At 45.2% G+C, this 25,327-nt stretch overlaps 1 protein-coding gene across 1 annotated transcript in view; it reads left to right on the plus strand.

Annotated features, from left to right (window-relative positions):
- The window catches only part of TTYH3 (tweety family member 3), a gene marked incomplete at both ends in the record, with an annotated part of 74,558 nt that overhangs the window by 39,412 nt on the left and 9,819 nt on the right, over window positions 1–25,327 (plus strand). Inside the window, 10 exons of the mRNA XM_082006817.1 lie at window positions 282–451; window positions 7,777–7,888; window positions 8,504–8,724; window positions 11,016–11,111; window positions 13,639–13,711; window positions 14,064–14,139; window positions 21,842–21,897; window positions 23,134–23,226; window positions 23,347–23,439; window positions 24,174–24,310. Coding sequence (XP_081862943.1) covers window positions 282–451; window positions 7,777–7,888; window positions 8,504–8,724; window positions 11,016–11,111; window positions 13,639–13,711; window positions 14,064–14,139; window positions 21,842–21,897; window positions 23,134–23,226; window positions 23,347–23,439; window positions 24,174–24,310 — 1,127 coding nt within the window. The remainder of the gene's footprint in view (window positions 1–281; window positions 452–7,776; window positions 7,889–8,503; window positions 8,725–11,015; window positions 11,112–13,638; window positions 13,712–14,063; window positions 14,140–21,841; window positions 21,898–23,133; window positions 23,227–23,346; window positions 23,440–24,173; window positions 24,311–25,327) is intronic.

The following is a 25,327-nucleotide window of genomic DNA, read 5'->3' on the forward strand; positions in this document are numbered from 1 at the left end:
AGACTGGGACAAACAAAGTGGCTCAGCTGTTTACTGCTTAGGGACAGAAGGTGGTTTCATTGAGTGGGGTGCAGAGAGGGGAGAAAGTAGGGCTGAAAATATCTCAAAAATAAAAATATATATTTTTAAAATAATATATAAAACCCACAAAACAACTTGTTTTCAAGGTATGCCTTCAGTGCTGTCTTATTGCAGAGCCCTTCAACATCTGGGCCCTGATTCACACCCCCTGCTGCGGCGGTGCTGTGGTCAGATGTGATGCCCGTCTCTATTTTCCGCAGGCCCTGTTGCTGCTGGGCGGCATCGCTCTTTCCTGCCTCGCTCTGGACCTGCTCTTTCTCTTGTTCTACTCGTTTTGGCTGTGTTGCCGCCACCGGAAGAGCGAAGAACATCTAAATGCTGACTGCTGCTGTACGGCATGGTGCGTCATCATCGCAACCTTGGTGTGCAGGTACGGTCGATGCCTGAACGGGGTCTTCCCGGTTATTTGGGGTGGTGTATCCTGTGCACGTGTCTTCATGCTACAGACACAGCATACTAAGTTAGCGAATGTTGGCAGTAATCGCTCTGTCCACTTGGTGTATGGATGTTTTAAATATCTGTAATGTATTTTCTTCCTTTCTACTACCTGCAGCACTGCCTAATGGTTTGAACAATGTGAAAAGGAATAGCTAATGTCCTGCTCTTTGATACTTTACAAGTAGTAAATCAAGGACACTGTGTCCTCAGGAGCTTATAAATTAAATAGGGTGGATAAAGTAGAAATACTTATCAGGTCTAGATGGAGATTTCTTAGAATTTGGTGTCCAAAAAGAATGACTATGTGTTAGACTAGATTAAGGCAGAAGACACCACAGATGGGTTTGGAAGTATCAGTATGTGACTGGAGTGGATGTTCAGATTTTGCAGCCTGTGTTAAACACTGCACATCAGTACAGAAAATGAAATGTAGCAGTCTCCAAGGGTGGCTAGTAATGGTGCTAATGTTAGCAATGTTTCACGATATGACTGAACAATAGAAAGCTTTCAGAGGGGAGGTGAAAAGAAGGGTTGGTGAAAAACAAGAAAAATTAGGTAGCTAGTGGAGAACATGTGCAGAATGAGTTAAGAGGAGAGAATTTACATTTTGTTTCATGGGGTTATTTTTTTAGTCAACACAGAAGAGGATCCCATTTCCTAGAAGGGGTATCTGAAAACAGGAATATGTTTGCAAACTTCTGGAAGGGAGCCTTGGGCTTAGCTTGTTTTGACTTAGGCAGAACAAGTACTCTGGGCAGTATGGACGTATGCCCTGAGATTGAGCGCTGTTTCTTCCCAACTCCAAGCATCAGCTATTCTTCCCCAAGGCTCCAGGTGGTCTTAGTTGGCCCTGCAGGGCTGGCAGGGCTGGGGACAGTCCCCTGTTCAGAAAGGAGATAAAAATGAGAGGGTTCTATTTTGCAATGCCTCATGGCTCACTTTTTGTCCTAACCTGCTGATAGGTGGTGGATCTGGTATGTGATCTTTTTGGAGGTGTGCATGGTACTTGAACGCCAGGCTTAGCTGGTTCAAGGGCTAGACTGTGCTGCTAATGCATTTGTGGATTTGCTCTTTCAAGGCACATAAGAGAATAGAAAACCCCTGAAGTACCGGAACAGACACTCCAGAGCAGACATTATGTTGTGAGTTTAGCAGCTGGGGATGGCTTTGCCTGCAGAGGCAGGGGCTCAGCATTGAGGAGGAGAGCTAGTGCGCTAGCCAATATTGCCATCTTTGCAAGGAGCTCTTCCATGCTTTGCTGGCTCCAAGTCTCTGGAATGGAAAGGCAAACCAGAGAACAACTTGCAAAGAAGAAATTGTGACCTCATTCACCTTTCTTTTTAGTGATCTCAAGAGCTTCAGCTGCATCCATTCCAATCCACTGAAATTGCTGTGGTCCTAATGCTTTCCTACAGAAGCTCTAGCTGGTGCAATTTATAGCTGTGCTGGTGCTACAGGCTCTTGTTAGCTGTTGTTATGCAGCATATGTGTCCAAGGCAGCCACTGCAGAGTGTGGTAGTTATGTTTATTTTTAATTGTAGAAAAGGTGAGAAGGAGGTATTCCACATGTCTCCCAGAGTGTGCGTGAGACAATTTAAAGTTGGAAGGTCGGCATATAAATTCTGGTAAACTTGATACAACTCCTAGTCAAGTCCGCATGCTGGAAAATTGCTTAGGCTTCCCCAAAATCTGAACCATTGGTTCTCATCCTTGGGGTACCATTTGTTTTTGCAAGCATTAAATGCAGGCGTATACTTCAAACTAAGACTCTACCTGAGTCTGCAGTGATACTGGATATTTGTCTAGACTTTCTTTAATTAAGCTTTAAGTTTCCCCTCTGAAGTCAGCGCGCTTGAGCAATAGGCTGTTGCCCTCCGTGGTGAGCGCGGGTGCCGTCGAAGCGCTCCTGCTCTCCTGCGACGCTGGGGTCGTTTTCTGCCCCTTTTAGAGCAGCTGGACGCGACAGTGCACTCGAACCAGTGCCTCTTGGCGCTCTGTGCTCAGTGTCTGGCTGGGAATGCGGATGCGGCTTCCAACAAGCAAGGAATCTAATCTGCGCTAGTGGGAAGTCCCAATTAGATACTAACAGTTAAAGATTAGTCCACTGGATATATCCCCTCCTAGCTGTGCGTTACACATAGCAGAAGTGCTAGACTGGCAGATGCCGCTACGTTTGAGAGTGACGGGGAATAAAGCTATTCTGAATGTCTGCCTGACCGCAGGCTGACCGGGGAGGCGGTTTGCACCGCCGTACGCAAGGGGAGAGAAGTAGCTTGGATGGTGAAGCAGCAAGAGATTCCAAACAGCAGCTGGTCTGGTCTGTCCCAGTACTGTGAAGCGGATTATTGTCGTCCTAGCTGAGAACTAGTTAACTCGGGTTAAGTCCAGCCATGCCTAGCGCATGCTTATTTAGGTAGCTCTTAATCCCAGAGGACTGTTTGTACTGTGTAATCCTGCTGAGTACTGGGGATCACTGTTTCCTAATGACTTTGTATTTCCTGCTGAGCAAAAGGGAGAATGCTGAGCCAGCAGGAAGGCTTAACTGGTTAACAGGAGCTCTCCAACAAAATGTCTCTGAGTCTTCCCAGTTGCTCTAGCCACAAAGCTGCAGGAATGATTTGCCTAGATTATTCCATGAACACCTAGTTCATTTCTAGTCCTTACCAATTTTTATCAGTTTCTGTGTATGGGAAGTTGTCTTAGAAATCATCTCATCCACCAGTTAGGTGACCCTAACTCTCCTAGAAGGGAGCTCAGCTCTGAAGGTGGATAGGAAGCTTCATGGAGAGGGTACCTGAAAGAAATGGGTACAAATAGATGGTGAAAACTTGCTTTCTCAAGTGCCAGTAATAGCGCTTCCCCCTGGTGCGAAAGTGCAAGGTGGTAATTAGACAGACATATTAACATTCCTCCTGAGAACATGAAGTCTAAAAAGGGCTCTCCGTATGAAGTTCCTGTAATTAAAGATGGCTTGGTGTAGTTAGATTATTCATTTCTAAGGATGTGATGTGAATGGCTAGTGTTCATCTTTTCAGTCTGCTGACTGGGTACCCAGAGGGGTTTTTACTGTGTGTGCATGGGTATTACAACAGGAGGATCTTTCCACCAGAAGGCATGTATATGCTCTCTGTATCAGATTAATGCTCTGCTGTTTATGTATACCTTGTGTAATCCAGAAGACAATTTTGCAGGTCACATTGTGAGATAATTTGGAATTACACTTGATTTTTCTAGTTCTTTATCAGGGATGTCATAAGCCCACGTGACTCTTGCGTACAAAAAAATAAGAAAGCTATTCTCCAGACTGGAATTTCTTGAGTCTTGCTGAAAAGTGGTACTGAAGTGTGTGTACGCAACCTGCAGCACTCTAAATCCTACTGTTGTATCTGTAGGAATACATGGCAATGATGGCATGCTGCGCTTGTGTCTTGTGTCATATCACTCTTTGAAGAGCTGGTATTGCGTACTGTCTAGCGTGTTTCTGTGGGCGTGCACCAGTAATGACAGCGTTAATCTCAGGAGTCCCGTGTTTTCTTGGCTTAACATCTGTGGGTTTCCCAAAACTTCCAAAATGACTGAGTAGCCAAGTGTCTTTTTAAATGCTGTACTGAGCAGCAGGAGCAACTTTTTAAATGGCCTGTAAAAGCTTGGTAGATTTTTTTAAAGTTTTTTATTAAAAAATAGTAGCGAGAAGGCAGGGGAGAGGTGGGGGTAGTAGAAGGGACAGGAGACTGACAAAGGTAGGTTTGGGAGGAAGAACTGAAGATGGGACGGTGTGGATTCAGGAGGCGATGTGTGTGTGCTGGGGAGGGGGGCGTGACAGAAGCAAGAATAGCGGAGATGACTCTGCTATAGAAGCATTAAAAATGCATTGGATTATCTTCCAGAGGGTGCTAGAGTGGAAAAAAGCTGTGTCATTCAGGAGTGCTGTTCTTGTATCCATGCTGCGTGACAGAAATGCAGGCTTCCCCATTGGGTGGTGATTTTGTCATCCTGTACTGGGAGATGGATCTGCTGTATCTTGGGCTACAGAGCCTCCCTGGGTTTGTGCAAGAAGCAGTGTGATTTGTCTTGACCTCAAGGACTTACACTGTTGGATTAAGATGAGTTGATCTATTTTTACTTTCAAAGGTCGCGCTTAAATAAAAGGAGCCCTTCTGTTTCCCTCTAATCAAATAAAAGGTAGTTAAAAACTAGTGCAAATCCTTAAGTCTGCTTTAAACAATAGCAACTTATACCAGTGTGTGTAGGCAGGGATTTGAAACAACTGTTGGATTTAGATGAAGCCAAATGCAAACAGAAAACTTAGAAGTGGTTCTCTCCTCTTCCCCCACCGGCAGTTCCCTCCAGCTCTGCCCCTCCTCAGCCACAGCGCGGGTCCAGGCAGCTGCCTGCAGCCTGTGCCGCTGGGCTTCGGGCAGGGATGGCTTCCTTTCCTCTCTAGCATGATAGAAAGGGGAACTGCCACAAAACCGTACAGCTTGCTCCTGGGAGAAGGAATGGCTGTGGAAGTGGCTCTTGCTAGCGCAGGGTGTGAATGCGGAGCTGGCTTTAGCTGGGTGGTAATGGAATAATTAATGCTTTATGTGTAATTTCCAGTGAATGTGTGATATGCACGTCTAGAGGAATTTGTTACTTGAATTAAATGGCTTTTATCCCAATTCCTGTTGCTTTAGTGTTTTCTTTCAGTAGTGGCTGTGCCTGGAGGGTTAGGGGCAGTCGGAGCTGCGGCTCGTACAGGGCTGGACGAGAAGCCTGCGAGGATGGCTGCTGGGGTAGTCCTGCCTTGGAAGGGTAACAAGTTCCAAAGCACTTGCTGGTAGTTGCTAGCATTTCATAAATGGTACCTTTGAGTAAACTGGCTAATATACCTAGCTGTGCTGCATCTTTAAGACAAGATGACTGCTGCTACTTCAGAGTGCTGCTTCTGAGTCTTTTCCACCAAAACAGTGCTACTGCGCTGGGAATACTGAGAGCCAAGCAGGAGGTTTTGGGCACTTACCAATCCTTTGCTGAAAGAATAGGCATCTAGTAGCTGTAACAGACTGAATAAAAATCACTCACCAAGTAAAGGGTTCAGATCTGCATATTCAATGTCAAGAATGTTCTGGAATTTATTTGATGTCTATAGTAGAAACAACAACAAGTTTTCTGCTGCTCAGGAGGTTGAAAGGGTCTGGATGAAATGCAAGCCAGAGGTTTGTAATTGCTGTGATGGGATGCTGAATTTCCTTATCCTGGGCATAGCTCTGGATCTGTAATCTCTCTAGTTCAGGGGGAGGGGTCTGTGTGTGTCTATTTTTTATTCACTCCACCTCTGTGCATCCGAGGCATGCATTATCAGGCTCTGATAATAGCCGCAACCAGGGAGGAATGCAGAGGGCTTTTCTCTCTTTAATTATGAGCATCATTTGCATTAGGAACATGTTTGAGGAATGATATTAGTGAAGAACTGATGCCTTGTGTTAACACTAAATATTAAGAGCTACGTACCTGCTGCTTCTCTTTCTGTATACGATGCAAACTGCCCACCGACCCTTGGAAGACTCATCAGCTGAGGCCTTCATGGGCCAAGCTGTCTATAATTTATGGAGATTCAAGTGTTGGAAAAAGCATGAGGCTAGCACAGACTTCCATAATGGATCCACTTCCAGTGCATGATATTTGCTTCCCTTTCTTGTCTGTATGAGGAGAAGGAAATGCAACCAGGTGAACTATGTTGTTCTGCTCACTCTTTCTGAAGTGGATGAGCCCAGGAAAGGAGGGATGGATGCTGTCTTCCCACAGGAGAGGAGCGAGAGCAGAAACTGTTGTTTGGACTGCAGACCGATGTACATGCCAGAGCAAATCTCTGCAAGGCTCTGTTATTGGGACAAAGCCCACTCTAGCCTGCCTGCTTGGGTTTAGTTCCCGGTCGGGTGGTGATGGTGGTGAAGAATGCCTAACGTCCTTTACTGGCCCTTCCTGTTAAACAAAGGCACTATACTTACTTGTTCTGAAAGTTGTTGTTTGGCTTGTTTCCTTCCTCTTTTATTCCTCCTTCAAACCAACCCTGAGGGCAGTGCTACAACCCAAGCACAAAGTTGTTGTGAAAAAACTAAATGTTTCATCCAGAATAACTTAGATTTACACCAAAACCACCACTACCACAAACACAACCATGGTATCTTGAGAACCTTCCCAGAAAAAGATCTTGGGTGCTTCGAAGCTAAACGTGACATGAGAATAGGAAACTTGTATCTTGGTAATATTTGTTTGCTCTGAGTTTAGTTGTGTGACCCCTTCAAGTTCTTTCTTCCTCTATTATTAGGAAAAATGGGCTTGGGAAGAGGAACTGTGAGTTCCTGCAGCGATGTCTTAATAGAAGAGGTATCGCTGACTTGCATGAGATAATCTCCTGGTTGCAACTCATTTACAGGATCTTCCTCCTTTAAGTGAGGCTTAAGCTAATATGGTTTACTTCATAATTGGGGCAGACTGATATGTGTGGACAGTTATGGCAAATCAGCTGATAGGTGGTAATTTGCTAAGCAGCTGGAGTTGAATTGTGTCTGCAAGCTTGAAATTTGCTTGCTTTAAAAATAAATAAGCCTTTTGTCCCAGTAAGTTACTGAGCCTTCCTTCCCAGTACTCTAAATCAGTGCAACACAAATGCTCCTAATGGGAAGATAAATCAAGATAGATGACATTCATAGATATTTCACAGTGTAGAGAAGGCGGCATGAATAACATATCTAGAGGAACCACCACCACAGTCAAGTAGCCTGTACAAGCTCTTTGGATCCTGCTTTTAAAAAATATAATGAAACAATCTCTCTTTCATGTCCAGACAAGGCATGCATCTCCTGACAGCAATGGTAGCCCTTTCAGGAGCCACTGGAGAGCCGCTTGGCTGGCTAGATTTCTGGTTGCCCATGGCTAGGTCTGAACTCTCTTAACAGTTCTCTAACAGATTTTCATTATTTCACCACAAATGAAACGTACATATTGAAGGGGTGGTGTTCCGCTGTTCGTAATATGGATGCTATACAGAGAATCAGTGGCTGTGTGGATAATGCAGGCGAATGTTTACAGGCGAATTTTTTTTAGTGGTTGCTGAGGGGCATGACTACCCCAGCGACCCTCTGTGGAGGCACACGGCTTCCCTTTCTCTGGAAAGTGCTGCTGTGACTACGAAGGGCGCTGTAGCGGTAAGCCGTGCATTATACAGCTTGCCTTTTAGCTTTAACTCTGCCCTTTCTTGCTTTCACTCTGCAGTGCTGGAATTGCTGTTGGCTTCTACGGGAATGGAGAGACCAGTGATGGCATTCACCGGCTGACGTACTCGCTGCGCCACGCAAACCGCACTGTGGCAGGTGTCCAAGACCGGGTAAGCACTAGGGGGGACGCGCAAGCAACTGGGGAGGGTGGGAATGAGCAGACCTGCTCAGTGCCTCTTCTCTTGAATCTGGCTGTGCCTGCATCTCTTCCTCTTTTTTGTTAGTCTCTGGGCTTAGAGATGTGCTAAAATTTCCATTAGTGGAGTGGTGCTTTCTTCAGCTCTTCTAAAAATATCAAAGCAAATACAGCTTGTTAAATGAAGCCTTCTCTTTGCTGGGTTTAAAAACAGCTTCTGATCGGCTCTCTTCCACACCCGGAAGAGGAGGCAGGCCAGAGCAGACAAATCTTTTACTAAGATGTATCATTTTAGTGCAGTCAGTTGTTACTGTGCTCCCTCTAATTTCATGGTATCATTCTGCAACCCTGATGGCTGCAAAATGTGTACATGTGTTAAAGGCCCAGCTGAGATGCCGTCATTGGACTACTACAACCTACTTTATAGATGCTTACAACTTGCTTTTGAAGGGTAAGCAGTCTGAGCCTCTTAAGACAGAGGACTGGTAATCTGGAAGCTGTCCATAACTCGCTGGTAAGGATGAATCCTCTTTTACTTCCTTGACTTCCTGTCCTTTAATCATTATTTTGTTTGTTTGCCATACTATAGGTACTAGATACCGCAGTGGCCCTGAACCAAACAGTGGAACCAAACTTGCTCATCCTGGAGGAGATGTTTACGAAGCAGACTGACTACCTGCATGTTATCCAGAAGCTGCAAGGTCTCTTGGATGATCTGGTCAGGCAAACAACTGAGATCCCCTTTTGGAAGAATGAAGAGCTGTCTCTGGAGGAGCTGGCAATTCAAATTGACCTCTATGACTGGTACAGGTGTGTAGCATGCTGTAGTGTAGTGGTTGTAGCATCTGTTTTGCAACAGTGATGTGCGTGTTCTGGGTAGCTGAGCCAAAGACTGTATATATTACTGCAGGTGTTCCTCGCCCATCCAGCTGACTTGTTTCTTAACAGCAAGATTGCTTCAGTTTAAATCAAAATGCCTGGCAACGACTCTTTTCTTAATGGTTTACCACCAGCTGGAGGGAAACTTATTCTGAATATACAAAATCTGTAGCTTGTGTTCTAACACTAGGGGGAAAAAAAACAGCCACAGAGATGACTACTCTTGTGTCCTATGAAGTGCATTGTAGTTGTATGACACATTAACTAAATAGTGGAAAATTGAACTAGTTGCATATGTTAACACCATCACAGAATCACTAGGTTGGAAAGGACCTTCAAGATCATCAAGTCCAACCATTAATCCAGTGCCACCATTTTCCCTAAACCATGTCCTGAAGTGCCATATCCACACGTTTTTTGAACACTTGCAGAGATGGCGACTCCACCACCTCCCTGGGCAGCCTGTTCCAATGCCTGACCACCCTCTCAGTGAAGAAATTTTTCCTAATATCCAATCTAAACCTCCCCTGGTGCAACTTGAGGCCATTTCCTCTTGTCCCATCACTAGTTACTTGGGAGAAGAGACCAACACCCTCGTCGCCACAACCCCCTTTCAGGTAGTTGTAGAGAGCGATAAGGTCTCCCCTCAGCCTCCTCTTCCCCAGACTAAACAACCCCAGTTCCCTCAGTTGCTCCTCGTCAGACTTGTGCTCCAGCCCCCTCACCAGCTTCGTTGCCCTTCTCTGGACACGCTCCAGCACCTCAACATCCTTCTTGTAGTGAGGAGTCCAAAACTGAACACAGGATTCAAGGTGCGGCCTCACCAGTGCCGAGTACAGGGGCACGATCACTTCCCTACTCCTGCTGGCCACACTATTCCTGATACAGGCCAGGACGCTGTTGGCCTTCTTGGCCACCTGGGCACATTGCCGGCTTATGTTCAGCCGGCTATCAACCAGCACCCCCAGGTCCCTTTCCGCCGGGCTGCTCTCCAGCCACTCCTCCCCAAGCCTGTAGCGTTGCGTGGGGTTGTTGTGGCCGAAGTGCAAGACCCTGCACTTGGCCTTATTAAACGTCATACAGTTGACCTCGGCCCATCGATCCAGCCTGTCCAGATCCCTCTGCAGAGCCCTCCTACCCTCCAGCAGATCAACACTCCCACTCAGCTTGGTGTCATCTACAAACTTGCTGAGGGAGCACTTGATTCCCTCATCCAGATCATCTATAAAGATATTGAATCAGACCAGCCCCAGAACCGAGCCCTGGGGAACACCACTTGTGACCAGCCGCCAGCTGGATTTAACGCCATTCACCACAACTCTCTGGGCTTGGCCATCCAGCCAGTTCCTCACCCAACAAAGAGTAACCCTGTCTAAGCCAGTTTCTGCAGGAGAATGCTGTGGAAGACGCTGTCAAAGGCTTTACTAAAGTCCAGGCAGACAACATCCATAGTCTTTCCCTCATCCACTAGGCGGGTCACCTGGTCATAGAAGGAGATCAGGTTGGTCAAGCAGGACCTGCCTTTCATGAACCCATGCTGCCTGGGCCTGATCCCTTGGTTGTCCTGCAGGTGCCCTGTGAGCACTCTCAAGACCAACCGTTCCATAATCTTCCCTGGTACAGAGGTCAGGCTGACAGGCCTGTAATTCCCAGGATCCTCCTTCCGGCCTTTCTTGTAGACAGGCGTCACATTGGCAAGCCTCCAGTCTTCTGGGACCTCCCCTGTTAACCAGGACTGCTGATAAATGATGGAGAGTGGCTTGGCAAGCTCCTCTGCCAGCTCCCTCAGTACTCTCGGGTGGATCCCATCAGGCCCCATAGACCATACCCTAACGTACCTTTTTGTTAAACTTCCTCAATAAAAGATTGCATCCAATGTATTCCACAAAAGAAAACCTCTATCCACACATGTGGAATAACTGAAGCATTTTCTAATAAATGTCTAGGAAGTTCAAGAAGCTGCAATGCCTGTTCTTCAGCTGATGGTGTCCAGTAGTGTTCTCAACCACTGTGTACGCTGGGCGTGTTGTGTGAATGCTTTTACCTGCCTTAACTCCAGACCCAGCAAATATGCAGAGCGCTCTGGAGATTAATCATTAGTGGTGGCTTTTACGTGAAGAAAAGGGCTGTGTTTTCCTCATGAGTCTACCAGCTTCTTGATCTGTGCCTTTTATACACCAGTTTTCCTTTGCAGACTGTGTTGGGGTTTTTCTTTTCTGCAGGTGGCTGGGATACCTGGGCCTGCTCCTGTTCCATGTCCTGATATGTTTGCTGGTGCTCTTTGGGCTCATTAGAAACTCCAGGGCCATTCTTATGGGGTAAGTCCTGACCCAGGTGCAGTGCCTCAGAGAAGGTCAGCTGAATGCAAGTGCCTGCTAGTTTAAACCTCTAGACTCTTGTCAGTTGATTTCAAGGACCTCTGAGACTGAATAGCTTAAATTTGCCTCTCAATGTAGAGAGACTTTGTAGAGTGTAACTGTGGATAGGATTAGGGCTACATGGGAGATGTTCACAGGTAGGTTCTTGAGCTATAAAATGCGATGTTTCTGGTGTCCATTGCTTTTGCATCAAAGGCAAGGAACTCATCTGAGCAGTCTGCCTTCTGCTGGGTAGCACTGGTAGCCTCTGTTTGCTGGGAGATAATAATGTGAACATCCTCCCTTAAATTTATAGGCTTTAAAAAACTCCCTTTAATTCTCTACAGTTGTTAATGGATGATAAGCATTGTGTGTGTCTACGCAACCTGGTAGCATGCCTTTTGTGTCACAATCTGCTCTTGTTTACCTTTGGCTGTCACACCTGAAGAATGTTAAACTGAGAACAAGCAATGGTTTGTACAGTTACGAGGAGGAGTCTTGTTGCCATGGTACAGCAATATTAATATGTGCCTATTTCTAAGAAGCACACTGCAAATGCTGCCGCACCCAGTCCCAATTACAAGAAAAAAATATTCCTCTCTCTATCTAGTAGCTTGCTTTAGCTTGGCATATTTGGCAAAGATACCAGTATGATAAACACAGTGATGGTTTGACAACTCACATGGCCAAGAGTTTATCCTGGTACATGGTGATGCCGTTAATAATTGGAATGCATATTCAGATTTATTATTTGCCAGATGACTTCATACCTGGCAGGTCATACAGACAAAAGTCCAAGTGTATGCACAGATGGTAAACTCAGTGTTTAAATTAGAATCTCATTCCCTATTAGCCAGAAGTTCATATTGAGGCATTCCCCAAAGGGAGCACATGGCACAAAGAAGCAAGTGTATCACAGCCAAGGAAGATGGTGAAATGCCAGTTTTGGATCTTTTAGCAAAGCAATCAGTTACTGACCCAGTCATATTCATTTAAAGTAAAACAACAAATGTGTCTTATTGAATTGATTACCATGCTCAGCTGGAGGCACCAGCCCGTGTTGTCCTTATGTTATAAAACTACAGAACCTTGCTGATCCATGGCTGATAATTTTTGCATCCATTTGGAAAAAGCATAATAAAGTCTTTAGCCATCTTATTGCAGAGTGCTGCACAGAGGTCAGTCTGGCTAAGCTCCATTACTTCTGCAGGATGACCCACAAATCCATTCAAAGAATAGGGATTACTCATAATTGAAATAAGTTTTTAAACTGAGGGATAGATCTTTTTTTTATACGTGTAGGCCCATAGATTTATTTTTTAAAGTTCTGGTCTTCAATGAGACAAACGTAGCAGAAGAGATATGTCCCTTCCTCACAGAGATGCTTGCGCTATGTTTGAATAAAGAATATCGTGGTTATGAACAGGCTTTTGTTTTGTTTTCTTCAGGGGGTGGGTGGGAAGAACCTACCTGTGTCTCAAAGCCTGAAGGAAAAAGCATCCCTGAGAGAGCAAGCCAGTGTCCCTTTACTTTGAAGATGGGGATACACAAAATAAAATGCTTAGTAGTCTGCAACTCCATACCTGAGGGAGCTGAGGAGCACTTTTGCCCAAGTATCTCTAATACTCATACTGACAGCAAAGGTGAAGAGCTAATGTGCTAATGTGTTGGGGAAGTGCAAAAGCCTTTTCCAGCAGTGTGTGCCAGCTGAATGTCACAGAGACCACTGCTCTGTCATCCCTCTGCCTTGGGTCTGCTTGATAGCAGACACTTCCCACTGTTTCTGTCAGTGATGAGGTCCAGCGGTCAGGACAAAACTTCTAAATCTCTGCAGAGATGCGCTCGCCTGGCTGTGGTAGGCACCAAAGCTGTTGCTCTGAACTGTTTGCCTGCAGGTGGTCATCTCTCTTCTGGGGCTATGTGGGATCCTTAGGTGCTGTCCAGATACATGCAGCTTGGAACCAAAGTCAGATGTCCTAAAACAGGCTGGGTGTCCCACTGTTTGTAGCTGTGCAGTACTTAACACTTAAACTCATTTATTCTTGTAAATGGGATGGACTTGTCTAATTTTGTGTTTTGGGTTTTTTTGAGATATTTTCCTTTCAATATCTTTGGACTTAGAAAGTAAAGTCCAGCATGTGGATAGTGGAAGCGATAGGATTGTAGTCATCCATCTGCTTTCCCTACAGCTACCCCTGTGTCTTTGTTTGGCTTCCCTGCTAGAAGCAGGGTAAGATTTTGCTTCCGCCCTTTTCTTCCTTCTCCTGCAGCCCCAGGGCCCGGTAATGTGGGAACCAACAACTGGATAGAAACTTCTCTGGTTGCTGCTGTCCACAACATGTAAAATTGGATGGCTTGTCTGAAGATACAATGGTTGATGATTATTTCTTGGGTTTGGTAATTGCTCTGGACTCCAAATAATACATCTGGTGAAAGGATCTGCTTGAAATCAGAGCTTCTACATCTGCCATATGTCTGTCTCTCACAGGGTGTGTTTGCTTGGGGTGTTTGCCCTGATTGTCAGCTGGGGATCCCTGGGTCTGGAGTTGGCTGTCGCTGTGGTAAGTGGCTCTGATCCAAGTCCCATTCACCCTTTGCTGCAGGTTTTTCCGACAGGAGATTAATGTTACACTGTGCCTGTCTTATAGTGCATCTTGTTCTAAGTAGCTGTCCTAGCAGTTAGCATCTATGAAAAGTAGAGAGCTTCTCCTTCCTCCGTGGTGTGGTGTGCTAGCTAGTGGTCCAGCGCTGCTGCGGTTGTGTAAAGCAGTGCTAGTGGGGGTGACGATGAGAGGCTTCAGCATCTGAAATGCCCCAACAGTAGAGGCTTCCCTGATGTTAACCTGGCTCAACTGCGCTTTGATACCGGTGTCCTTTGATATTCCTTTTCCCTTTTGTCTTGCATCTGTCTAGGGCTCCAGTGACTTCTGTATTAATCCTGATGCTTACGTCTCCAGAGTGGTTGAAGAGAATGCAGTGCTTAGTGCTGGTAAGTGCTGGGACTGGCTCTGGCACGGGGTCCTGCGGCTCCAGCTGTCACACAGGAGCATGGCAGTGGCTGAGAGTTGAGGGTGGTGTTTGGAGCAGAGGAGCTTGCGTACAGTAGGAAAAGCAGGTGCCTGCGGAGCTCTGGAAAACCAATGTTCTTCCCAAAGAAGCATTTATACTCTGGCCAGAAGTACACACGTACACTTTTCTTTGTCAGAAGAGTCCTCGAGACCTTTCTCCTGTCTTGGCCCTTAGGTGGAAGTAACTGATAGATGGAATAGAAGCCCTGGATTATCTTGCTTTAACTGTAGCGTTCTTGAATCTTGTTCTCCCCTCTAAGCAACAGAACTGCAGCAATAGCAGCATGCAGTTTGAGTTGTCTTTTTTAAGACTTGCTCTTGGGTCTGAATTCCTGAATCTAGAATACTTATTTTTATACCTGTTATCAACAAATAGATATCATTATTTTCTCTTAATGGTGGCTATAAATAGGAGTCTCTTTAAACCTAATTTAAAGGATAAATGAATGGAAACAGCCCCAAAGAGAAGTATGAATTTCCCTTTCCATTATAAATGCAGTATTTTGACTGCTTTGTTTATCCTGTTCCATTTAAAGCAATATGCCCGCATCACAGTGGCATCCGGCTGAAGCACTGATGGATTTTTGGGTTTGTTGCTCCTAATTTAGACTGAAGTGTTGGTGAGATGAGGGGTGCCTTTGGTTTGGACCTTGGTGGAGCAAAAGTGGCTTTCAGAACTGTGGCTTAAAGTGGTTGGCGCTTGCCAGCAGAGATACTGTAAGTGCTAAAAAGGAAAAGTATTTTTCAGGACTGAGTTTGCTGCTTAGATAACAAAGTCAACTTTTCTCCTACCTTCTCTCCCCCTGATAGTTCCTCTATATAGTTCTGTGTATGATAAAACACAAATAAGCAATGATGTGGATTTGCAAAAGGAGCCACTTGTGGTTTTCCTGGTTCTTATTTAGTGGAATCAGAGAATCTTTGCCTTGTGTACAGAAGGTCTAGTGTATGGCCACACACTTAGCCAAATGCGCAGTAAAAGGCAGCAGCTTATAGGAAATCAGGTATGTAGCTATGGCTGAGGATGCAGGGATTGGAAGTAATAAGAAAAGTTTGTCTGGAGGCAGAATATAGTATGAAAGAGTATGTACAGGTTGATATTACCACCCTACAGTTTATTTTTGTAATGCCTTGGTGATTTCCTAGGAAGGAGAGGATAGAGCCACACAGCTTTCTTTGTAACAAAGAAATGCAGTAAGGGAAGAGAATGAGTGTTTAACACCACACAAGATGAAAATCCTACCTTGGCTGTGAGGTGACAAAGATGTGGCTTCAGGTACCAAGCTAGTCTCCTAGTTGTTCAAGGAGGTGGACAGGTCAGTGAAGCCAAAGGGAATATCTGATGCTAATGCCAGCTATGTGCTGTAATAATTTGATAACCCAAATCGGCTCTGGAACATGTTTGGTAACAACTAGATTGACCCTGGGAAACTGAAGAAATGCCCCTTTGTGCTACTTCTCCATTTCAGTTGTCCTTGTCTGCTTGGCTCCTGCAGTTTTTTGTTAATCAGTATCATTCATTTAGATGCTAATGGTGAGTGCAGGACTGACATTCCTGTCCCTCCTCCCCCTTCCCCTGGCAGGGGCAGGCAGCTCCCCCGGGTGAAATCAGGCTCTGTTCTGGCAGCACCCCCAGCTATAACAGTTGTTAAGGGTCCATAAATAACAGTGAATGGGTCTAAGTGAAACGCTGAAGAGGAGGAAGAGCAGGTGTTGTCACAGGCTTGAGTTGGAAGGGTGGCCCCTTCCGTGGGCTGCTGATGTGTCAGCTCCCTGCTGTTAGGCAGCCGTTGAGTGTTCGTGAGTGCCTTTTTCCTTTTTTTTTCATAAGGAAATCGGTTTAACTTCTGAGCCTGCCATCACACTAGGCAGCTGGTTGGAAGATGATTGAATGTTCTGCCTTCCCATGTGGATTTTCACTGCTGTGTCATAGTTTATGGTCAGGAAGCTACAGAAATAGCTCTTGGTCCCTGATGTCGGGTCTGTCCTGGGCAACTGAGCAGGAAGGAAAATCACAGCACGAGGACTGCAGTGTGGTACTGCTCAATGGCACTTTAGTCCCAATACTGGCTCTTTAGAAAAACGTTTTAAAAGTCTAAAACAAGTGTTGGCATCCCTTAATATGCTTGGCTATAAGTTGTGGCAGCTGCTTTGTGATCAGCTGAGCCATATACATGGTGGGAGTGATGGGCTTGAAGAGACAAGGGAGGCAGCTGGGAGCCAGCATCGATGCTGTCCTCTCGGAGGAAGCTGCCCTGTTCGAAGGCTCCCAGTTCTAGTGCATGGACTCTTCACACTCTCTGGTTTGCTGCCTCTGCTCTGTGGGTGAATCTCTCCGACATTAACAGCTGTATAGACAGATGAGGCTGAAACGCTTTAAGATTGCTCCAGCTAGTTTCACCGGAGTGTATCTGACCACGTGTTTTTCCAGTTCAGAAGGGAGATGACTAAGCGTGTGAGTGGATAGAAGGGCTCAGGTGGGCTTCTATGGAAGAAGAATCCATTGGGTGTTACCATATATGTAGGAATCACATTTACCTTGGGAGTCACTTGAACTGAAGTTGGGCTGAAAGGGCACCTGTGTTCTCAGTCTTGCCTAGGTGCCTGCTTTTGGCCGGTGCTGGGGTATGGTATACTTGGCCAAGTGCTGCCATCTATTTTTAAGGATATAAGCACCAACAAGTAATCTTAAGAAGCTTTGTAGTGCTGGGTCAATTTTCCCCTTAATCAATATTTTTAGTTGCTGTTTTCAAATATAATGTGTTGTACTAATCCCAGCCCTATACTCTGGCATTCAAACTAGGACTGAGTCATCTACGTTTGTGTATTTGCAGTACTTTTTTGTTGGTGATGGTTATAGGAGTTTTCACAGAAAAATAACTGTGGTGGATACTGGGCAACTAGTATGTTAATATTCCTGTTTGTGTATTAATTGCTGTTTGCAAATCTAAATAGAATTAATGGAGATGAGAATAATCTGATTAAGTGCATTATTATTGTTGTCATGTTTTTAGCTGGAGAGGAGATGTCCCTGTTTTGTAGATAAAAAGCACTGCATTAAAGGGGGAGGGGGAAGTGGGGGCAAAGAGCTTTTAATGCAGGTTTCCTGGAGGAGGGGGGACTTAAATCATTTTGCAAAAGAGGCTGATATATGTGCCTAACTCACCCAGTATTCATTAATTGAGATAAAGCCAATGGAGTTGAACAGTGACTGTGTAATCGGCTCCTGCTGCTAGTAAAAAGACTTGGTGCAGCCAAGACGTTTATTTTCAAAGCAGGAGGCCATCTTCTAGTCTCATTCTTTTTCATTTATATTATGTTATTATCAGATGACTTATTGCATAAAATTAAATAAAAAGGCACAATCTGTCTAAACAACAGAAAGCTTTCTCCAGATTCTCTTACTAGAAATCTGCATGGTGAACAGCCACTCACTTCATCCAAAGGGACTGTGAACCTCAGGGGATGGATAACGGAGCCTTTTACCTTCGGTCCAGCCAAGCTGGTCAGGCTGGATGCCGAGACTTAACTGCTCAGAAATAAGCAGCAAGCATTCCTGTTGCACACAGCCTCCTAATCGGCCTCTCACTGGTTCGCTCTCTTCTTAGAAGCCCAGAGCCAAATTAACCAGGGGACTGACACCACCTCCACCTCCCTTTCCTCTCCTCTGTAGAAGTCAGGTCAGGACAAAACCTCATGTGGGGCATGTGGTGGTTGCACAGTTACTACGTGGGCTCAGTGGGCACTGCAGAGAAAAGAGTTTGCCCAAAGAAGCACGCTCAAGAATCCTGCTGAGCTGATCTTGGTGGTGAGAAGCTGTGTTTTGCTGCATGGTTTTGCTGGACTCCTGATTAGCAGCAAGCTTTGAGTGGAGGGCATGTGGGATGGCTACAAGCTCTTTGCTGAAGGCTTGTGATGACTGATTTCACCAGTATGAGAGAAATATAAATGTTATGCAGATACTTCCCTTTGCTGTCAGTCTGTTGCCTTAGGAAACATAATTCCTGGTGGAGAACAAGTTACCTGGGCAAGAAAATCTGGCCAGGAGAGTCATCTTCCTTTGACATCACAGGCAATATACTTGAAATTTCTGATGATTGAGCCCACAGAGACGGTCTCATCTGGGTGTCTATGTAAAATTTAAGCTGCTTACAGAATGTTCAAGTAGAGATGAAGAAGGGCTGGGAAAAGCTGTTCTAGGTGTGGGGATTTTTATTTTTTTTAACTAGGATCTCTCTTTCTGATTGTTCTTTACCCTACAGAACTTCTCACTGCCTTTTGGTGGGTACATAATACCATTTTTGCATTTCTGCTGGGCTATGAAGTGAATAATAAGTCTCCATGGTTGCAGAAGCAGTAAGTAGTTCTAGCAGCTGAAGCGGTCTTTAGTAGGCAGTTCTACTTTCCTTTCTAAGAAAAACAGACTTTGCAAAAATAAAGCATTTTGGGTAGTTGCTTTCCTTGCCTTCTGCTCCTACGCTGCCTGTGCACCAAGAGAGTGGGTCAGGAAGATTGCTGCTAGCAACAGCAGGCATAGGCAGCTGCAAATGTGACCCTGCCTAACCCTTCTCCTATGAACTAGATCACCTAAAGGCTGGCTTCAAAAATCAGATCCAACCTTCAGGAATTTTCCTTGAGAGGAAAATGCATGGGAAAGATAATTATAGAAAGACATTTCCTGGAGGTGTTAGCGGAGTGCAAATGATGGCTTAGTATAGCTGTTTTCTGGGCAGAAATTTGACATTAGGTGCTGTACAGGATAGCCTCCACCAGGTTTAAAACTGGTGAAGGTGCTTCCTGCTCTTTTCTCTTTCCCAGCTTGGTGGTACGGAGGCAGGGATCATGCTTCTCTTAATTTCCAGGCTTTGCAGCACAGGATGACCTTAAAGCAGCTTCACTGCCTGTTGTAGCCTTAGCTTTAAAGCACCGCAGCTATTAGCACGCTGGGTTCAATGCAGGGGAAAGCTGTTCCTGCTGGCTTTCCCGTTTCGGAAGGCACGTTTTATGTACAGTGTCACACTTGTCAGCCGCAAAAGACAGCGCTACCACAGTGAAGCCTTGTTGATCCTGCCTTCCAGGGAGAAGCAAGGGAAGCACTTACTTCACTGTACTGTACTGCTGCTCGCTTCGCCTGTAACCAGCAATCTTTATCCTGGGCTTACAAGCTGCAAACTATCATGATATCAGGAGCTCTCATCTGTAATCTGCCCACCAGGGATGATCCAGCAGGCCCTGAAGAAACATTTCTAGAGCTATGTGTTAGCGGTATGTCATGCAACTTAACGCACCTACAAAGGCAATGCAAACTTGATACCACTGTGGGAGCCTAAGGGAAACTTTTAGCCGTTTGTTGGTTTAAAATAAATGGATGACAAGATCATAGCTTCTTTGGGTCCCTCCGTGATGCTGTGGATTGCTGTTGCTATGCTGTTGTTTCAGCGCGGGTGCATTTTCATCCATTTTTCCGTAGTCACTGAATGTGACTTATGAGCCTGGGAGGAGCAGTCCTTTCCTTGGCTCAGGAGTTGTGGACAGTTGTTTCTGCGGTTTGCCCAAGGTGAGCACTCAAAGCAGCTCTTGCTGCCCTCCTATGTGCCCAGATTTTGCTAATTATAGTTTAGAGGCTTGGCTGGGGAGATGCAAGTCATCCTGGAGAAGGAGTTGGCAGAGGTGGGGAGATGGAGCAGCTGGCAAAAGCTGCCCCAAAGTAGGCTAATGAATTATAAATAACAACTGTCAGGTTGCATTGCTGGTGTGCAGGAGCCGATGGTCTGTGTTGTACCTCTTGGTCTCCAGGGTGTTTGCTTGCCGAAAGGTGCATTCAATATTAATGGGAAGCATGGCAGAGTCAGGTATAGTCAGGTCTGCTTCCTTCACAGCTCTGCTCGCTTGTGGTTGTGCGTCTTACTGATTTCTGAGCTGGGACTGATTAGAATACCTTTGCAGTCTAGAATATGCATTACTGGAAGTTATAGAGAAGATTAAAAGGAATGGAGAAAAGGATGCTAGTAGGGAGGGAAATGCAGAGTGTATGTGTGTTTTGGGGCTTTTGTCTTTACCGAGCCAACTTCACCCTTGATTTTGCTGAGCTAATGCACTCCAATTCGACTGAAGAGGAACTGTAAATGTTTGAGAAATAATCTAAAGGTATTTCGATTGTCAACTCTGTCAGAGCTCCCTCCCATGATAACATTATTTAGTATGGGACGGGAAAGCCTCATATTTGTAACTTGTACATGCTGGCAGTTGGTGTAGCTTTATGGAGCGCTCATGGGGGCACCAGGCTGGTTTCATACACATCTGCATAAGGAGAAACAAAACTGTCTCTTCAAGCCTGGAAATGGGTGGTGCTATTAGCAGAGCACTAACAGTCTTATCTGGAAGTTAACTGCAGTACTGCAATTGCTGATAGAGTTAGTCTTAATACTAACTTTTTGGGATGTTACCAGCAAACAATCTGAGGTCCCTTGAACAGGTAACGTGTTGCTGGTATCCTGATACATGGTAAGAGCTTTCTTTTCTGATCAGAGTCTGCAGTATTGACTCAATACCAAAAATAACTTTTTTGCATAAGTCAAAAGAAGGATGCAAAACAAATGACATATACTCTTTCAGTTAAAGTCTAATTAAAGCATCTAATTAAAATCTAATTGTGTGCAAGTGACATCCGTCAGAAAACAGACTACTATTTACTTGTTTATTCCTAGTACTTGTCAGAAAGACAAGAACTTGTTGTTTTCCATCCATTTCCTCACTTGCTTTTGAAGTGATACCATTTTTAGGAAATACTATTGGAAGTTATAATTTTCTTGAATGAAGAGGGCTTTCTTGTGTCCTCCTACAGAACACACTGCTTAAAGCCAGTCTCTCCTTGAATGTGATAGAAGAATTGCCAATTGTGAAGAGGTCTTTTTTTTTAACTTTTTACTTTTAAACACTTCAACTTGTGCACTTAGGAAGCAATACATTCATCTTTGTGTAGTAGCATAGGGATCTGCTCTGTCTTTGGCCCAGCGGTGTGCTTCCACAGGTATTTTTGATAGCAGCCTGGATTTATATCACCACTACCACTTCTCCTGTGCGAACGTTTTGTGGCTGGTGAACAGAATTGGATGAAAGTTGAGTTGTCTCTTTGCTATGTGCCCTAGGCAGCAGTCTGTACCTCTGATTGCTTCCAGTGATCGTAGAACGGTATTCTGGCACTTGGAAGCTGCAGAAATTAAACGTTCAGTTGGATGAGTTCTAGGCTAAGGTCCTGTCTTACGGTTATGCTGTGGATGGTGTTGACTTCTGAATAAAACTTTTTTGATGTTTCACCTAATGATATAAGTGGGGCAGCCCCTTGTCTTTCACTGTTCAAAAAAACCCCCAACGAGAACAGCAACAAAACCCCCCACCACCAAAACAACCAAATCTTTCTTTTCTCCCCAAAGGCAGGTTACATCCCTTTCTCCAGTGCCATTCATGCACTGTGATCTTACATGGAGACGGAGAAGTGTTTCCATTTATATTGAATTTTCATTTTGTGTATTGCGTTCAGAACTTAACACCTCCCTTGTGGCAGAAATAAAATACTGCAAAGCAATGTATCTAGCATGACTTTCTTTTCTTTTGTCTTTGTAGATACTCTCCGCTATTACATTACCTGTAGTGCTGGATACCCCAACCCTTTCCAGCAGGTGAGTGTAAGCATCCTAGCTCCCTTCACCACTTCTCAGCACTCTGCAGGGTATAGGTTAAAGGCTTTTCATGCCAGCATGCAGCAGGTTGCAAGGTGTTAGCTTTAGACCATTCCACCTGTTGGTAAAGCTTTGGTAGCTACTTTGCAGTTGTGAAAGAGGTGGCACTGGGATTTTGTGAGCAGCTTTTTCCACCTCCGTCACTACCTGCGTAACTTCAGGTCCGGTATGCCCGATTAGAGGGGCCCATGTGTGATGTGGTAAGGACTGTGTCTTTGTTCGTGATATCTCTGTTTACATGGCACTGTTCTAAGGGCAGCAACGTGGAGACAGAGCACCCACAATTAATGCCAGGGTGGGAAACTACACACTTCCTGCTCTGAATCTCTTCTCGCAGGTTCTTTTCGGTTAGACAGTGGCAACACTCCACTCCCAAAATGCAGCCACTTCTGTGGGTGAGGGAGCGATTCTCACATACGCCTCTTAAATCCCTTGGATGTTGAAGGGTTTGTATCCTGAAGTATAAATGTGAGTCATTATTCTTTTGTGTGGGGGCTGAGGAACAGCACCTGGGCCTATCCCAAACTTTGTCTTATTTATCAGAGACCAGAATGAACCCACACCACCCACCATTTGGCAGACACCAGCTGCTTCACCATTTATATTTAGGTTTTTTTAAGTCTTGTCTTCCTCTGTTTTAAAGGGTGGGGTAAGAACACTTCAAGCTGTGGTATGATGCACCGTTGCCATCTGTTGCATTTCTGGTTGCTCAGCGCACTCTCTGACATGCTATTGCATGTGAAATTCCTGTGGATGCTTTAATGGGACATGAAGGCAGCTCCCCAATACAAACAACTTTTACTATTAACATTAAGTCTCTCTCAGCCCTCTGAGGAGAAAAATCCAGCGGTGTTCTGTGGTGAGAACGAGTGCTTTGTGTCTTTTCTTTCTCCTTCCCCTCTGTCCTGGAGCTGGCCCCAGCTGTGTGTACGGCTTGTATGTGTACGTGTGTTGGTTTTTTTCTTTTGGTTCTTCCCTTCCTCTCTTATTTCTGTCTGTACTTCTTCCAGGTTGGTAAAGGTCAAACTTAACGCCATCACAGCTGCACCCATGTCAGTTGAGACATCCTTAACTTGTTCCCTAACTTGGGAACAGGATTTAAGTCTTATTTCCCAGGAGCTCTGTTGGTTCATGTGGCCTGAATTGCTGAAACATTGCATGTTTTGTGTTGAGCAGAAGCTGTCAGGAAGTCACAAGGCTCTGGTGGAAATGCAGGATGATATTATGGAACTCATGAGGTCAGCAAGCAGAGAGTACCCCACCTCCAAGGTAACTCTCCTCAAGTTTGCTCTCCCTGTGCTTTTTGGCTTCTCCTACCCTTGTACAAAGCCCAAGATCAACTCCTGATAAGCCATTTCCTTGCCATAATTGCTAGCTTGTTGCTTACAGGAGTATCTTACTCGGATCCAGGAGGTTTTAAATTCAACAGAGATCAACTTGCAGCAGCTGACTGCTTTAGTAGACTGTCGGAGTCTGCATTTGGTGAGTCCTCAGTTACTGGGCTTGAGTTAAGAAAGAACAAAGCGGGTGTAGAGCCTGTAGCATACTGATTATTTTGGAATTTCACGTTTCTGGTGTGCCAAAACAGTTTACAACGGCTTTTACTGATTGACTGCAGCAGAAAGGAGAATGAGAATTTGGATCAAGTTAGCTTTCTGGTTTAAGATGAACACGGGGAAACTAGATAACATGCCTTTATGCATATACAAGCTGCAGCCCTAAGGTTTCGGGGGCCTCCAGGTGTTTTTCTGTGGCATGTAGCTTGTTGCCTTTCCCGTGGAGTGGAATGCCTTATAGCTGCAGTATAACATGGCCTAACTCTTGCCCTAGCTGCGTCTCTGAAGGCAGAGAAACAGATAGTCCATGCCTGTGTTCTTGGGCAATGGGACATAGTGAGGGAGCTGAGAGGCTTAATAAAAAAATGTGGTCTCTTAATCTGGGTGGATAAGTTTGCCCTGGCTTTTTTTCTTTTAAACTCTTATTGTGTGGGGTTGAAAATATCCCCACATCTATATGTGAGTTGGGCTTTATGAGGGGAAATAAGGGTTAAGATCAGTTATGAAAAGCACTTGAGGTCCCCAAAATTAATTGCCCTGGCAAAGGGAGTACAATCTCATGAGTTGTTTCAGAGAATGTAGTCCAGGGGAAGGTCTTTTGAATTAGAGTTCATGTTAACTCTCTAGTGATCGGGAAACTTTGCTCATTTCTCTCTCCAGGATTACGTCCAGGCATTGACGGGCTTTTGCTATGATGGAGTGGAAGGCCTCATCTACCTGGTTCTCTTCTCCTTTGTCACAGCCCTCATGTTCAGTTCCATTGTGTGCAGCGTCCCACACACTTGGCAGCAAAAGAGGTATAGAGAGGGCTTAGATCCTGTAGCACCGTAGAGTTCTTTCCTAATGAAGACTGGCTATTGGATATGTGCCCATGAGCATATGGAGCTCTTTCCCATATAATCCCAGAAGTGTGAGGGATGAGGCTTTATAAGCACAGGTCCAACAGGAAAAAAAGCTGTTGGCTTTTGCTCTGGCTGTGGTTAATATTTACATCTGAGCCTTATTGCACTCGGATACTATGTGTGCAGAGTATTCAGTACACTGTAGGACTATAAGTCAAGTCAGAGATGAATGATTATAGCTGTAGAGAGGCGCTTGAACTATGTGCCATTTCTGTAAAGTACCTATTCTCTTGCATTGCTTTGAGGCATTTGTTCTAGTACGGGGAAAAGAATTGGAAGGAGAAGCAGTTCATGCTTGCCTTTCTTGGCTTTGTTCATGCTGGGGCAAATGACTTGCATAGTCAGTAGGAACCAGGAACTCTCTTGGTGGCAATAGCATGGGCAGATGAGATACATGCAAACTGGTGGCAATCATCTAGCAGCAGAGTTGTTTGGAACTAGTGTTAGTGATGGTAACCAGGCTGACCAGTAAATCATGAGCAAACCTTTGCTTCGCTGGCTGTTGCACCACATGCAGCTATTAAAATAGCTTTGAGTTTTCTGTTCTTGCAGAAGAGCAGTAGACTGTGCAGCAAATTCTCTTCTGTGGTCCCGAAACATGATTTTTGTGGTCTAAGCCCAGGCTGAAGGTTCAAAGTAAAAAGGAACATCCTGAACAATAGCAGGAAGGCAGAACCCACCAGCCCTGCAGTGCCCACAGAAAAAGCCTTGGGAAACGTGTCAGAATACCATTTAAGAAAATGGCTGGTTTCCTACCTCTTCCACGTACAGCTGCAAAGGCTTTATCAAGAAGAGAATGGTAGTCTGCCCGTTTGAAGGAGGAAGGTTTGCACAGTGCTGCCTCTTGTGCTGTCTTCCACGTGGGCTGCTGCCTGCCCTGCCAGCCCCAGCAGGCTCAGGCTGCTGCTCCGA

Source organism: Phaethon aethereus (genome assembly GCF_964289735.1).
Source record: "Phaethon aethereus genome assembly, chromosome: 15".
Classification (NCBI taxonomy): domain Eukaryota; kingdom Metazoa; phylum Chordata; class Aves; order Phaethontiformes; family Phaethontidae; genus Phaethon; species Phaethon aethereus.